The 16,975-nt window shown below is 38.4% G+C and overlaps 1 protein-coding gene across 25 annotated transcripts in view; it reads left to right on the top strand.

The window, feature by feature from the left end:
- LOC6035336 (chloride channel protein 2) overlaps positions 1-14,446 on the top strand; it is a 79,830-nt gene extending 65,384 nt beyond the window's left edge. For 15 of the 25 annotated variants that reach the window (XM_038248437.1, XM_038248438.1, XM_038248439.1 and 12 more), the window contains 9 exons: positions 5,010-5,117; positions 5,926-6,091; positions 6,154-6,784; positions 6,984-7,085; positions 7,151-7,385; positions 7,449-8,789; positions 8,850-8,949; positions 13,064-13,558; positions 13,760-14,446. In XM_038248437.1, coding sequence (XP_038104365.1) covers positions 5,010-5,117; positions 5,926-6,091; positions 6,154-6,784; positions 6,984-7,085; positions 7,151-7,385; positions 7,449-8,789; positions 8,850-8,949; positions 13,064-13,332 — 2,952 coding nt within the window. In that variant the 3' untranslated portion in view covers positions 13,333-13,558; positions 13,760-14,446. Of the gene's footprint in view, positions 1-4,779; positions 4,850-5,009; positions 5,118-5,909; positions 6,092-6,153; positions 6,785-6,983; positions 7,086-7,150; positions 7,386-7,448; positions 8,790-8,849; positions 8,950-13,063; positions 13,559-13,759 lie in introns of those variants that run through there. The other 10 variants (XM_038248445.1, XM_038248451.1, XM_038248452.1 and 7 more) reach the window with 4 other exon arrangements.
- Positions 14,447-16,975: the final 2,529 nt, after the last annotated feature.

Genomic DNA, 16,975 nt, shown 5'->3' with positions numbered 1-16,975 from the left:
AAAATTCAATGCACATAGTCAGTCCACTGCAAAAGTTACTGTTTTCTTATTTATGTAGTTTATTTTTTGTTGATAAAATTCAAGAAATAAATAGATAAAATTAGTTGCTCTGAAGTGATTCCGTAGGCGCCTATTCATAAAAATTATGCAATTTTAGCGATTTCTTTAGTTTTCTTAGAAACATTCCAAAAAAACATTTTAAAATCGTTGTTTTTTCTGAAAATACAAAAATAAAAAAGCACAAAGTTTTCAAAACTTGAAAAAAAAACCGAAAAAATGTTTTTGAAAACAAAATTTTTAATCTTTTGTAACCAGGCGGCGCTTTTCCAATACAAATATCCCCTAAGCTGAAATTCTCAAAGTAAGTTTTTGCAACTCAATTGCGAAACTACTTACTTTTCCTTTCATTCTCGCATGACGAAACGGCCTAAAAGTTCTACTTTTAAGTGCTCAAATGTGTGTGTTTTGTTTTTTTTAGGTGGGAAAAAGCCTCTTTGAGTTGTATCAGAGGAAACTCTCTCAGAGAGGCATAAAACCACCTCATCTTAGCGCATCAACCAATTTACAAACTCAAATGATACAAAATATGAGCATACTTAAATCTAACAATAAAAAAAAACAGATCTAACAATAATAGATGCTATATAGTTGAACTTTTCAGCATTTTTAATTTGAACGGTGAAATGACTGAACAAAAAATCCCATACAAAGGGTTTTGTAAAGAATGTTGCATGAATCTCGTTGCAAAACCTAATTTTTCAGTACTCGTCGTAATTATTTATAAATGCACGACTCGTGCTGAAAAAAAACTATCTTTTTGCAACTTGTTGCATAGAAGGTTATTAATGATTGACAACTTTGTAGAAAGGAAGCTTTACAATTTGATCCAGAAAGATATTAGTGACTTAAAAAAGTAATCATACAAATCAATTTAAAAAAGTCATAATAGACTACACCCCCTAGGATTTTCCCACGATCATGAAAAATATACTTGCCAGACTTTTCACGCTTTCTTTCCGTCTAATCTGTTTTTAAGGTCGCCGTCTGTGGGGCCCATCAGACGGGAACACACAGCACAGCACTTTTTTACACAAACAAACAAAAAAGAAAATCAGACAATCGTTTAGCCGCAATGTGTTTTTCTTTCACGATTTTCTCGATACATTTGTGAACCCCCAGCCCTCTCCTCCTCATCCACCCATTTTGTGGTTGTTGTGTTTTGTTTTCGGTTCGCTTTGCTTCGTTTCTTGCGAGTGACTTTTTAATGAATTCTCGGCGCGCCCATACACATTCGCAAAAATAGGTTTGCGTTGTTTTCTCAGTTTGTTTTTTACTTTTTTTTTGAAGTATTTTTCCTGTGCACATCAAACACACACACACGCACACATTTCCTCAAACATAACTGACGGAGAGTGCTTTTATTTATAATTATACACTAAACACGTTTAGTAACAAGTATACGATCACTACACTATCCTTGACAATGACGCTGACTGTCGTCCAAACTCAGCCGTAATTATCATTGTGTTTTAGGGGCGAAGGTCAGTTTTTCCTGGTGGGCTGCAGGTGGTGGGATTGGGGCAGACAGGGCGCGCGGTTATTTTTGATTATTGTTTACTGAAAAGTTGATGAACACATGTGTTACATGACAGGATATACGGGCGTGGTGCTAACTCATCGGACTGTTGTACACTGCTCTTCTCAAATGTTAACAATCACTTCATTATTGGAAATTCTTCATTTGGTTTTGATAGACTTTTTGGTGTTTTGGGAGTGAAAGTGAAAGTTTTTGCTGGTTTTGTTTCTCAAAATCTATGATTACAAAAGACAACAAAAATTGAACAAAATTACTTCCCATTCTCAACTCAAGGGGATGCACCAACTAGAATGACTTCAGAATCACACGCGAATTCAATTTGCATCCCCATGAAATGAGAATGTTAAGAAAAATTGTTGGTCGATGTTAGGAACACTAACATTTCAATTAAAATTTGATTTTTCATATTCATTTAATGAGCATTCATAGATTTTTAAAATATTTAACTATAAGTAGGTAACGATTAAGAGAAAGATAGAGTATTTATAATTATTCATCAAAAAGGCTCATAAGAGTGGTTAAACTTTGACATTTTGGCTTAATTGTAGGTAAAGGTAATTTGTAGGGCTTGTGATTTTTCGCGATTTCGCGGAAACCGCGTAATCCGTTAAATTTGCCCTTGACCGTGAAATTTCGTTAATACCGTGAAATGCCGCGAAATTCTTATTAATTAATTTACCAATTGTCCCTAAGTGTATTTGAATATCGAGTTTTTTTTATGTAAGCAATACACAAGAATTTCAATAGGCATTTTGAGACTCATTTTCGAAAATATTGTTTATTACTATGTTTTACGAAAAGTTTCAGCGAAATAAGCTTTGGTTGTAACATGATTTGGATAATACAATTTGACGTTCAAAGCATGATTTAACATTTCACACAAAATGTGAACGGACGATTTTCACAACTGCAAAGAAAGAAACTGCAGAGCAGTTTTGCTATTAATTTTTGAATCTCTGTAAAAACGAAATTTTGTACAAAAATAAAGTTGTTTATGTTTCTAGAACTTGTTTTAAGTACTTTGCCACATTTTCTAATTTTCTGGACTTATCAATAACGAATCGTCGCTTGTGTGCTATCTTATGACACGTCCTTTCTTTTTTCAGCAGACGCGTCACAACAAAGCACACAAACGACGAAATGGTAAACAAAACTGTTTTTTTTGGCTAAATACTCAAATTTCACTATTTCTGAAAACCATTTGCAAACAAAATTTGAATGGATTTATCGTATAGCTGTGAATATTTTTTATTTATATTGAAGGATGTACTTCGTTTAAAAGATATTTTAGCAAAATAAATTAAAAAAAATGTATTAGTAAAATTAGGATGAATCGTAAATTCCTATAGTAAAAAGTTGGCAAAATTTCACGAAATTTAACTCACAATTTTCGTACTGTCTTAAAAACATTGTGTCAGGGGATAATATTTGTATCTTAAACAACTGATTACTTTTTCAGTAACTTTCCTGTACACAACTACTCTTAAATAACACAATTTTGCGTTAATTTTAGGCAGATTTTTGAGTACCGCGAAATTGCCGTGAAATTCCAATGTTTTGAAATTGGCATGCCGCGTAATTTCATTTTTTTCGCCGTGAATAATCACTAGCCCTAGAAATTTGGAGCATTTTATTAATGATAATATGTTTTTATTTCTTTTAAGAACTTTTTTACATTCAAAAGTTTTTTAAAACATCCATTAGACCCACGTTGGGCACCTTTGTCTAACGGATCGTGCATAAACCACGTTCCATTCAAATCGAATATTTTTAACCAATGTCTAACCAAAGAGTATATCAATTCTATAATTGTTTTTCCTTTTTAAAATAAAAAAATAAATAAACAATTTGAGCTAGGGGAACGGCATCTAATTCCAGCGTGCCTCTAATGTTGGCAGGTCAGAACTTTGACATTCAATTAAAGCTAATTAAAAGCGTTTTCAACTGAAATCGAGTGATAAATAACTCAATGAGAAGTGAGCAAGCAAGTTTCTATCAAATTTTTTGCAAAATTAATTGTTTAAATAGTGAAAATCAGTAAATTGGATGGAGTTAGGAGCGAGTGCTTAACCTGCCAAACATACGAGAATTTCCCCTAGTATATACATTATTAAAAGTTTTGTCAAGAACGAAAAGGGGATATGGGTTAAAAAAGCTATTTATAAATAAATATTTTTTTAGTCCATTCAATTAGTCAACTTTGACATTTCTGAACCAAAAATATACAAGAATAAATTGGCTGGTCATAAATTTACCTTTGGTAATTAATTTGAGTACACACTGATTCTGACGTTTCCGCTAACACTGTAAAGGTGAACAAATTTTCATGCCACGCTTTGGGATGCCAATGGAAACGCATGTTCTAACACCAAAACTTATGATCTTTCGCTGATCGGTGTACTGCAGGGCCGCAACAATGTCAAATTAAGAGAATGTGTTTTTTTGCGAGCGTGTTTCACAAATTGAATTTTAATTTGCAAACCGTTCACGTTTCGACTGGCGGCGATTTTTCATGTCATATCGCTTGCCAGCAGTAATTTGTTTTGTTGGTCATTGTCATAAAGCACGTGAAAATAGTCTGCTGGGTTGGCGGCCACTTTATCTGCATTGGCAATAATTTACATAATAACAGAACGATTAATTCGACGCCACTACCACCTCGTAGCGGAACCACCTTACAATTGGCAGTCGATCAACTTTGGAAACGAAATTAATTTCGAATCGCGCTCTAGCTATTACGTCGAGCTATGTGACGACGTCTGTTGGTCGTCTATTACGTACATTATTTAGCTGTATTGAGTCGATGGTTTGTTTGGGGTTTTTTTCTAAGATGACTAATTATAAAGTTGGTCAAACAGCATCGTGCCTCTCTTTGTCGTCACCGCAGGCGACGTTCTAATTCTGGACCAATATAAATGTCGTTGATCCATTTTTAAACATTGCAAAAAAAAATAATAATAATAAACACACGACTCGGAAGATTTAAAATATTATTAGTTTAAGCGCTCGCGACGACCGGCGGCACGGCTGTAATTGTCTGCAACTTGAGAAAAATAATAATTGACAGTGTGCACGTGATGGCGTGTAATCCCCACGCTAATTATCGCATTGTCGTCGATCAACGACACTCGTCTTGATATTTCTCGATAGAGCGGAGACTACGATACTACATACTTGTGTGGGGGCTGCCAGACCGCCAGGTAACGATGAATTCTACGAGCTGCGATTGGTTCTTTCTCAGCGGTGCTTTAGGTAAAATTTTATGGTTTTCATAATTTGCATGATCTCTATATATACAATAAAAACTTTCACTGCATGTCGTTTTAATGTACTTTAATATTTTTTAATGCATGAAGCCTGATAACAATTTCTATATGATAAGATCTAATTCCAATATTGATGTTCCCTACAGATGTATGGCCGCTACACCAAAGACCTAGGAGAATACGCCAAAGATGAAGCGCGAAGACTCAGGCTTCTTGAACGACGAAGAAAGAAAGACGATAAAGCAAGAAACAAGGTAATTTATGTTAGTTATGCTATTAAGACCTCTCATCAAACACACCGTGTCCTAATAGTTTGTAGAGTATCGATTAGACATTTCATTTCGATAATTACTAAAAGAAACTCTTCTAAGGGCTGGCTTCAACAAATAGATGGAATAGCATACCCAAGTTTGTGATGAAATAATACAATGAACTTTAGCATGAATTGCAGTATTCAAACTTTTAGAACGATAACAAAAAGATTTCTTCTGGCGAAATCTATGATTATTTTAGTATTTCTCTAATAATTATTATTTTGGAAGACTTCTTCAAAATGGTGTAATTTATTTTCTGAAATATCTTATTTTTAGGTTGCAGGTTTCGTAAGTTTAGTTCATATTTTCGAGAAGTTGGAAGTGAGATCTGAGTCTTGCAGCATAGAGATAAACTTTCCAAATTGTTCATTGGGAAAGTTTACAGCTAATGGCCATTTAGTGTTAATGCACGTTATTCTATTAACTTTTAGATAATAGCAATAGACAAAGGTCAGCCTTTGAAGAGTTTCACCAATGATTCCACAATTGTTTGTAGACACAATGTGACATGTATCTCTTTCTTTCTTCTATCCCCACCCACCAAATGTTTCACGTGAAATTTTACACAACTCTGAAAAAAAACCGACACAATCGCGTGTCCTACACCATAAATGAACTTGGTACTTTCAACAACAAAAAATGATTTCCAAAATTATCATAAACTGTGTGCTCTACGACAACCAACCTTCTCCAACAAACGACCAAATGAAAAACTTAAAAATATAAAAATAGATGGAAATCGTTTCAGGAACTGTTGGGAGTGCGGGATAATAAGTTTTTCAAGGCCAGCTCATGGCTCTGGCGGAACTCATTCGCGCGGCTTGGCGAAGACTGGGTCTTCCTGGCGCTGCTCGGAATCATCATGGCACTGCTTTCCTACGTGATGGATAAGGGCATCTCGATGTGTACAAATTGTAGGTTTTTTGTGCTTCCGGATGTTTTATTACGAAGAGTTACTTTTACGCACTCATTCCAGCACGAGTATGGCTGTATCGAGATCTGACGAACCACCCGGTGGCCCAGTACCTGGCCTGGGTGTCACTTCCGGTGTGTTTGATCCTGTTCTCCGCCGGGTTTGTCCATCTGGTAGCACCGCAGAGCATAGGTTCTGGCATTCCGGAGATGAAAACGATCCTGCGAGGGGTGGCACTGAAGGAGTACCTCACCTTCAAGACCCTCGTGGCCAAGGTGATCGGACTGACGGCGACGCTCGGTTCCGGGATGCCCCTCGGGAAGGAGGGCCCGTTTGTACATATAGCTAGTATAGTATCGCAGTTGTTAAGTAAAATCATCACGTCATTCCAATCGATCTACGAGAATGAGTCCCGCAACACCGAGATGCTGGCCGCGGCCTGCGCCGTCGGAGTAGGCTCCTGCTTCGCGGCTCCGGTCGGAGGAGTTTTGTTCAGCATTGAGGTCACCACGACCTACTTTGCGGTGCGAAACTACTGGCGCGGGTTCTTTGCGGCGGTTTGCGGTGCGACCGTGTTCCGGCTGCTGGCGGTGTGGTTCCAGAAGGCGGACACCGTGACGGCACTGTTTGCGACCAACTTTACCGCGGACTTTCCGTTCGATCCGCAGGAGCTGTTTGTGTTTGCGCTGATCGGGTGAGTTAATGTTGTTTTTCATTCGGACCTAATCGATTTTTTGAATCCATCTTTTAACATTATTGCTCAGAAGGCACGGGGACGGGTGATTTTTATTTTCTGAAAAATCGATCGAGTTGATTTTTCAAAGTGATGAAAAACTTGATGAAAATATTTTCTATGCATAGAACTGAAACTTTATCTTATTTTACCTTCCCAGTCTGATCAGTGGCCTTGGAGGAGCAGGATACGTGTGGGTACACCGAAAGTACGTACTTTTTATGCGATCTAACAAAAGGATGAACAAATTTTTACAAAAGAAGTAAGTGTTTTGCTAAAAAACCACATCTTTTGTTTCTAATATCAAAACCATTTGCAATCTTGCAGCCGCTTCCTGTACCCGGGTATCGTGGCCCTCATCGTGGCGACCCTTTCATTCCCCCACGGCTTCGGTCAGTTCATTGCCGGCGAGCTGAGCACGCACGAGCAGGTGCACCAGCTGTTTTCAAACTTTACCTGGACCAAGCACGAGTTGACCGTCGAGCAGGCGGCCATCGTGGGCAACTGGCGAACGCCGTACACCGAGGTGTTCACCAACCTGGTCCTCTACTTGCTGTTTACAGTGAGTTTTGTGAATGATTTGTGTAACGTTACGCAACGACATCATGATACTTTGCACTTTCAGTTCTTCTTATCCATCGTTGCCTCAACCATTCCGGTTCCGTCTGGTATTTTTATTCCTGTGTTCAAGATTGGTGCCGCGTTCGGCCGCCTGGTGGGTGAAGCGATGCACCTCTGGTTTCCGTACGGAGTGCGTTACGGTGGTCACCTAGCACCGATCATCCCTGGAGGTTACTCGGTCGTCGGAGCGGCCGCGTTCTCCGGGGCGGTTACTCACACTGTATCAGTGGGAGTGATTGTGTTTGAAATGACTGGTCAAATTACGCATATCGTGCCCGTGATGATCGCTTCGCTTGTATCGAATGCGGTGGCAGCACTGTTGCAGCCGTCCATGTACGACAGTATCATTCTGATCAAGAAGTTACCGTATCTGCCGGATCTGTTGCCAAGTGGATCGGGAATGTACAACATCTACGTGGAGGACTTTATGGTGCGTGATGTAAAATATATCTGGAAGGGAATCTCGTACCAAAAACTTAAGGAAGTGCTGAAAGCGAACAAAGGTCTTCGAAGTTTACCCATCGTAGACAGTCCGGATAACAAGACGCTGCTTGGAAGTGTGCAGCGGTATGAACTCATCAAACTTATCGACAGGCACATCGGACGCGAGAAACGGCTAGAAGTGGCCGCCAAGTGGATGAAGGAAGCCGAAGAAAAGGCTCGTGAAGAACAGGAGAGACTACAGCGTGAAACCGAAGAGATTCTCAGAACACGTCGTCCATCGCGGTTCGAAGTCAGTCCAGCGCCGGATATTCTCAAGTTGCGCGAACGAGCCAACAACGAAATGTTGCCACCTCAAGCGAAAAAGGAAACAACCTCCGGATTCAGCCCGGTGTTTGGCACGCAACCGAAAAAGTCCATCCTCAAAAAGACAAACTCCTTCACTCTGAAAGGATTCACTCCGCTCTCGCCCCACAGTCCCGTCCAGACGCCGTACACGACCATCACTGGTACCGAGAGCCGAATTCGTGCCGCCTTCGATAACATCTTCCGGAAGTCAGCCACTCTGCAGGACGTTACGCCAGATCCCGAGATTGGCTCCATCGGAACGCCCAGCATCAGCGGCACGGAAGCAGGCGTTCCATTGACGCCGGGAATCTCCAAGAAGGTCCAGCTTCCAAGGGAACGCGTCATCGACATGTCACCCGAAGATCAAAAGGCCTGGGAGTTGGAGGAAATGGCCAAACCCATTGACGTTGACAATCTGCACATCGATCCAGCTCCGTTCCAGCTGGTAGAACGAACTTCAATTTTGAAGGTTCACTCGCTGTTCTCGATGGTCGGCATCAACCATGCGTACGTGACCAACGTGGGTCAACTTGTCGGTGTGGTAGCTCTGAAAGAGGTATCTTGTCCACTTCATTTTAAATTCACTAGTTTAAGCTAATCAATGTTCTTATTTCAGCTGAGAGTGGCTATCGAGAATGTGAACAGCGGTACGCTGACGCCCGAAACGGTAAAACAGAAACAGGAAGAGGAGGCGGCCAAGGCCCAAGCACAGAAAGGTAGGTTACAGCGGAAGGTGTCGTTCAGTATGGACTATAATAAAAATCAGACTTACGAATGACGCTGGCGTTGACTTAAATCGTTGGACTATCCGAATACGAATGCGACTTTGGAGATATCAGGATATACAGTAGTTGTTCGGTAACTGGGAGTTATTTAACTGGGCTGCTATTTAACTGGGTGCTCGAAAACTGGGCCGTAGCCCAGTTAAAAAGCAGACAAACGTCAAAAAACCAAAACACACCAAAAATATAAATATTGAAATAACAAGCCATAGTTTCAGCATTTGCAAGTACAAAAGTGTTTTAAAATGCATTTTACACTAGTTTAGTTAAGCATCGAAAATTTTCAAAAATTCAAAGGATTTTTAAATCAACTCGAACATGCTAAAAGTGATTCTGAACGCAGGGAAACGCATAATAAATTGATTTCAGCTGATTGTAGGGTGGGTACGTTGTTCAAAAAGTTCTCGGATCAAGTTTTAGTATGGTTCCCCTTGTAGGGCATGCCCATAGGGACTTTCATGCCAAATATCAGCTCATTTGGTTGTAAACTGGCTGCGCGCATCAGGGTTAAAGTTTACATGGGAATTACTATGGGAAATTGGAACTTTTTGTTCAAACGCTCCTACAGGCCTGGGAAAATCACGCGCCAACTTCTGGTATGGTCAGGCCTATGGGTAAGGCTACCAACTGTACGGATTTTTTCCTTACCATACGGATTTTCGAACCTCTTCGCGGATTTTTAACAGGCCGGAATTTTTGTAGGGAATTTTACGCATAATACGGATTTGTACGGAATTTTAACAACTTTTTAATCATTGAATTGCTTTTTTGATTTGGTCGAAGCTTTTGTTAACATTCCAACGCCCAAGGCTCCAAAAAAGTTGGAACGGTAACTTCAACTCAATGGTTCTCAGGCATAACTCAACCAATCAAGATGATTCTTTTTTCTAGTGATTTGTTAGGATGTCTAGATGATTCTAGAACTTTGCAGAACTTAATTTGATCAACTCTGTAATTTTTGCGATCAAAAACATCGTTCCAACTTTTTTTTTCGCATGTAAAAAAAAATTCGCCGAAAATTCCGCGGGGGCAGTCGTTTAAAAAAGTTGGAACGATGTTTTCGGTCGCAGAAATTACAGATTTGTTCAAATCAAGTTCTGCAAAATTTTAGGATCATCTAGACATTCTTACAAATCACTGGGAACAAGAATCGTCCCGATTGGTTGAGTTATGCCCGAGAACGGGCGTGTTGAAGTTACCGTTCCAACTTTTTTGGGAGGCTTGGGCGTCCGTGTAAGTTGGACATGCGTTGGGCGTTCCAGTGTTAACTAGAAATTTTTGGTTTCTGTGAGTTTGATTTTAAAAGGGAGAGTTTTCCGGGGTTTTCTTCAATTCAAACTTGATTATCAATAATTCTAGAGTTTTTAAACTATTGTCTTGCTTATGTTGATAGGACCTTTAAAAAAAACTCTAGAATTGTTCTTTTAGAAATTCCTTACTAAATATATTCCATTTCTAAAAGCTTTCTAAAACTTGTGAAAACATTTGAACATTTAACAAATCTAGAGTTTTTTTAAAGGTTCTATAAACTGTTGTGTTTCACATGTTATAGGACCTTTTCAATAAAAAAAACTCTGGAAAAGAGTTCGTGAAAACACTAAGAGCGATATTATTCGTAAAAACAATCTTGACATTTCGTAAACTTTAAAACGTTTAACAAAACAAAATTGAAGAACATAATTATTTGATTCAAATCACGGTTTATTTTATGAATACTTTTAAACGTGCAAGTTATAAGCACTCTGATAGCATTTTGTGTTAGCTGTAAAAACGACACAGTTTTATATTTTTAATTCTAAGATTTATTTAATTTAATTTATCTAAATAATTCAATGACAGTTTTTGTTATACCATGGTGGCATAACGGCAAAGTGTACGGATTTTTGCTCAGAAAGAGTTGGTAGCCTTACCTATGGGGAATGGTCTGGAGAACACTTTTCCCGAAGAGAGCATATGAATTCGTTGTCCCTAGACCTGGCGCATCGGCAAACAATCCGATGTCTCCGGAATCAACGGTTTTCCCTCAAAAAGCATCAAATTTTCCTTAGCATGCTATGAAAGCTTGATGAACACCGCGACGCCATACGTCAGGCAGCTACCACGTGGTTAAAATATTTGCAAAAAAAATACAAATTCGCTATGCAAAGATACTGAATTCGACTAAATAATATCAGGATTACTCGAAATGATCATTTTCTAGTTAAAAAAAGGTTTGCAATTAAATATTCCAGCCGTTTCTCACCCACGGGGTAGCTGCCTGACGTATGGCGTCCCGATGTTCATCAAGCTTTCATAGCATACTAAGGAAAATTTGATGCTTTTTGAGGGAAAACCGTTGATTCCGGAGACATCGGATGTTTTGTCGATGCGCCAGGTCTAGGGACAACGAATCCATATGCTCTCTTCGGGAAAAGTGTTCTCCAGACCATTCCCCTTAGGCTTGACCATACCAGAAGTTGGCGCGTGATTTTTCCAGACCTGTAAGAGCGTTTTAACAAAAAGTTCCAATTTCTCATAGTAATTCCCATGTTAACTTTAACCCTGATGCGCGCAGCCAGTTTACAACCAAATGAGCTGATATTTGGCATGAAAGTCCCTATGGGCATGTCCTACAAGGGGAACCATACTAAAACTTGATCCGAGAACTTTTTGAAAAACGTACCCACCCTAGTACTTAATCTTCCATTAAAATTTTGAAGTTTTTTTAAATTTTTTTTGCTCCCTGATTTTTTGGTGCCAACTTTGAAGAGGGGAGACAAAAAGTTTAAATAAAATTTGTACCAGCCCAATTGTTTATCGACAATCACACCGTCTTTGCAGACAGAATATTTATATCAAACGAGACAAACTTTGAACCAAACACTCAAGAAAAAAAAAGCGGGAATCGAACAACCAATGGCACGTTCGTTTGCGGCACTGAGTGCCGCACTCAGAGCTGTCAGTGTTTTTTTTAAAGCTAGTTCCGCACGAGTTTTGACGCCATCTTCAAACTGAAACTCTAGTGCCGCACTCGATATTTTTTCAGTTTCATGCGAGTTCCACGCATACTAACAAATGACGTTCGTTTGAACCGAAACTGGCACTGACAAGTCCTCCACTTTGTAGCTATTCCACTTTGGTTGATTTCATTGGGCGCCCGAAAACTCTATCCCCAACTTTGAATTAATCAGCTGTTGAAAAGTAGTCCATAGCAGGATCATTCAGAAACATAAGTTGTACAATCAGTCTGTATGAGGATTGATTGAACAAACAATTGCGTTGGATCAAACTTGATTCTTCTCAATTCCACAAAAGTTTTGTTGTTGTTATGAAAAAAGTGCTCAGGCGTTAAAACGTTAATTGAACAAAAATCTTGTTAAAATCAACAAAAGTTTTGTTGCGTGAAAATAACTGACACCGTCATCTGGGGTGAATCGGGACTACAGTCTAATTAGGGACAGCAGTTTTTAGAGCACTTAAATGCCGTAATCTGGGGCGAATCGGGACTACAGTCTGAACATCTGGGGTGAATCGGGACTACAGTCTGAATAGGGACAACAGTTTTTAGAGCACTTAAAGCTTTTAAACCTGGAAATTGATGTACACATTCGGTTAGTCTGAGTCTGTTCTAACCGAAACCAACCAGAAAAATCAATTTATTGTGCTCCAACATGGTTAAAATTCCTGTCCCAATTCGCCCCATGTGTCCCGATTGACCTCAGTTTACGGTACTTCAAATTTGGAAAACGATGCACTATTTAAATGTTTTGTGTCTGTTCTATCCGAAGCTAATCAAAAATATCCAAATATTGTACAGTAACAAGGCTAAAACAGTTGTCCCAATTCGCCCAATGTGTCCCGTTTCGCCCCAGATAACACTTTGAACACAAATTATGCTGAAACAACGGAATTAAGACATAAAGACTCTAGACATTTTAATGTGCTTGTAAGACTACATAAATGTTGTTGTTTATTTTATTGACGTGACTTTAACCAAGGAGGTAATTCGTCAATTATCTACTACATAAATGAGCTCTACATAAAATTAAAAGTTATCACCTCATTTTAGAAGCCGAATCGGACATCTCCAATCCCGAGGATCCCCTCTTGCCCAAAGGAGTCAACGATGGCTACAGCGACAAGAAAGTAAATAACACCATAACGTCTATGGACTCGGCGTTATCCAACTCGGATAACTGCTCCGATATTGAACTAGATAACATTAAGTTTATAAGCGATAAGAATAGCACCACTACCAACAACAACATCAACAATAACAACAATAGCGGAAACAGCAACAACAGTAACACAAACAGTAACGGTGGCGTTCAGCAGTAGAAATACTCAAACTATTCAGCCGGTTGGGCTGCCACGTGTTGTTTTTTTTCTGTCGCGTTGTTTATCTCAAATTGGATGTCCACGATGTCCAACAACTTGCCAAATACACACAAACAAGTCACTTTCCCACACACACACATACTCAATCAACAACACGTACACATAACATATGGAACAATGTTCAGTTTTGTTGGAATTGGCAGGGAGGCTGGACAAGGATGACAAGGTATTGGATCTCAGTTTTACATAAATGAAAATGCTTTGAGTTTTTTCTTTGGATGCTTGAAATTTCGACGGCCAGCTTGCTCTTTTAAGCACTAATTTTAACCGGCTTTGCAAAAAACTAACCGAAGAATTTGTACAAGCATGTTTTTCCTCAGTAGATATCAAGCACTAACAGCTCTCTTTCTCTACTTTCTACACGCAGACGTACATGAAATAGGATTGTGCAGATGTTCTTCAAAAAAAAAATCACCATCGCTGAAGATAACCGGTCCATCTTTAGTGCATCGCGCGGGAATGTTAAGCTGGTCTTTATGAGAAACATGTGATTCTAATTTTAGCTAGTAGGTGTTAAGACCACTGTCAGTTTAACGTGCTCATCTGCATCCGTTCAAATTTGGGACAAATTTGAAAACGGAATAGTATCGCAAGTAAAGGATAAAAGTCATCGAATGAGTCAAGTTTCACCTGAATCAATTGCAATGCAGTGCCAAGGGAAAATTCGTGATGCGAAACTAGTTTATTATTTTTCCTTTTACTTTGTATTTCTTAGCTATTTAACGAACAACCAAGACCCACACATCGATAGGAAATTATTTGCAACGTTCATGTTGATTTGTTTCTGTTAACTTCAACTAGCATCAAACATTTAAAGTTAAGTTTAATGTTTCGTCCAGGACGAACTGTAAATATTTAAAATGATCTAGACAAATAATTAAAAAGACATTTTAATTGACAAGGTGGTGAAATAAAGTCAGCAGCCACAGACTGCTTCTGACTATCAGGATTTCAAGTGTCACCAGCCATAGTCATGTCCTCAAGGAAGGTAAATGTAACAAACGCATGCCACTCAAGGTTATTTATGAAAATAAAAGAAAATTACACAATGAAACTGCTTTTTTATTGTTATGTGCATATCCGGAAAAAAATTAACTGAACAAAACGAAAATTATCTACTAAGTCGACGCTGTCGAGCTTACTAGTCGCACGTGCATTTTGGGCCAAATTGTGACAACTGGCCAAAGGGATTTCGGTTCAGAACGCGTTTGACACAAGTACGAGCTCGACTACCGTAAACATTTGTTATTATAACTCGGGACTCCAGCAACGTCGAAGTGAAGGCTAGAAAATTGCACGTAGCGTATGTGTTTGAACCCCAGGAAAATAATTTGATCTTCGACAATGGAAAAGTACGTAAATTAGTGAATTGATATACTGCCGCTCTAATCGAGTCCGTCCCATATGTAAAAACAGCAAGCCGCGAAAAACGCAAGTCAAATTTGTCCCGCCCATAAGGTTGTGTGTTGAAATTTCACGAATAAGTGAATTTTGTACAGTTTTTTAATTCACATGATTTCGAACCAAACTGCATCATTACCCCAAAATTGACGAAATTACATATGGGACGGACTTGCTTTGAGCGGCAGTATGTATATGATTTAAAAGATTTCAAAATTTTCGCTAAGTTGACGATTTTATATCAAAGAATCAAATTCAAGCAAAACAATGTAAAGGGGCTAAAGGAGAAGTGTAAACAAACAGTCTGTCCTGCTTATGTCAGTGGATGCTTACATTAGGTTCGAGCAGGACAGACACTTTGTTTATTTCGGCTTTGGCACATTTACAATGTTTTGCTTGACAAATACTCAGCCACGTTTAATAGCTTCGCATGTTTTATAAGTTGACTTTTTCTCAACATATTACACCGACCAACTAAATTTATGAGCAGGCTCAACTCGAAGGAAATTTTAGGTCAGTGTTATCTATTTCAACCAACAAGACTGTTGTTAAATCAATGTAAAATGTTTTGTGAAATGCATTGCGTACTAGTAGGGGAGAGTGGGGAGACTTGATCCCTTTTTTTGTATCGCACATAACTCTCTTAATTTTTTATAAAACTATGATTATTTTTTTGCATGAATTGAAAGCTTAAACATTCAACAATGTTAATCAGATGAACTCTTCAAGTCATTTTCAAAATGTTAGAGGTAACTTGATCCCCCTTTCAACATTTTGAAGAAATCTTAAACCAAATGATACTTATTCATCCAAACTAATGATAATCTATCAGTTACAGCAATTCTACATAATGCCTGATGGTTTTTGTCCAAAACATAACTAGTTTAGTACCGTCAGTGTGGGTGACTATGGGTCAAAAAACGATACACCTCTCGTAATTTCTTAGTAACAAAAACAATTTAAATAACATCGAAAATCATTCAACGTAGATTTGTTCTTCGATAGTTTACTAACATTTTCCCAAAATATGGGGGATTTTTATGAACACTACCTTAACTGCCAATAGTTGCCAATAGCTTTGATGAACACTACCTTAAATGCCAATAGTGCCTCTAAGGGGTGAGATTGGGTCAAATGAAACTAAAATGATGCTCAAATACAACGATATGGTAAAAACAAGTCATCCAACAGTGTTTCTTGTTCGAGGGAATCATATTGTGATGCTACAATGTTTGAAGTGAAGATTTTCAAACATTTGGGTAGTTTTCGAGCAATTCCAACAGAAATATTAGAAAAATGATTTTTCGAGAGGTAATTTTTGGCCAAAAACGTACTTCAACTTTAGACAGCTGCCAAAATAACAGGATTTGTTCTAGGAACGAGATTGTTTCAGCGAAGTCATCTTAAAATGTCCCCTACACAACCCTTTTAACAGAATTCAGTTTCATTGAGAAGAATCTTAGAAATGGTAAAATTCGTGAAAATCACTTTGATCCAATCTTACACCCATACCCAATGTCACCCCCACTAACGGTATGTAAAATATTTTAAAATATAAAATATTCTTTTTTAGACCAAAATTGAACATGTTCACAAAATTGTGTTTACAAAATATGTAAAAAATGATTCAAATCGCAGTAGGTCATCAACAACTATACTAAAGGAAACCATGTACGAAATACCAAACCAATTAATTAAACTTCAGGCTGATTTCAGTGACTGTAAAAATGCAGGGATCAAGTCTCCCTAATTGCACTTTTTCAAGCAATCGGTTGTTAAAAATAGTATGATAGTATTCTTTGTTTTCCACAATGAGTTTGAGTCAATTTCGCACAACTTTCTAGAACAAAGGTAATTTTTTTACCCACGTGCTGGCGAGATACAGGCTAGGGATCAAGTGTCATCGGGGATCAAGTCTCCCCACTCTCCCCTACCGTTATTTTGCAATTATAGCGATATTTTTGACACAAAAAGCTTTTTGTGGTACAACAGCCATCTCACATTTTTGGAACAGTTTACAGGTCATCCAACGTTCTTAAAATCATAGAAAATTGATAATTGAACATAGCAGTGTCGATAAACGGCACATTCTAATGTCTATTGCAAAATTTTTCATGAAATGCATTGACCAATAAAATCTACAAATTTGGAACACAAACTTGGGTTCTCTCCACAAATGCAC

The sequence above is a fragment of the Culex quinquefasciatus genome, chromosome 1 (genome assembly GCF_015732765.1).
Source record: "Culex quinquefasciatus strain JHB chromosome 1, VPISU_Cqui_1.0_pri_paternal, whole genome shotgun sequence".
NCBI classification, from domain to species: domain Eukaryota; kingdom Metazoa; phylum Arthropoda; class Insecta; order Diptera; family Culicidae; genus Culex; species Culex quinquefasciatus.
Note: the sequence above shows the minus strand (reverse complement) of the source record. Positions and strands in the feature narration are given on the sequence as shown.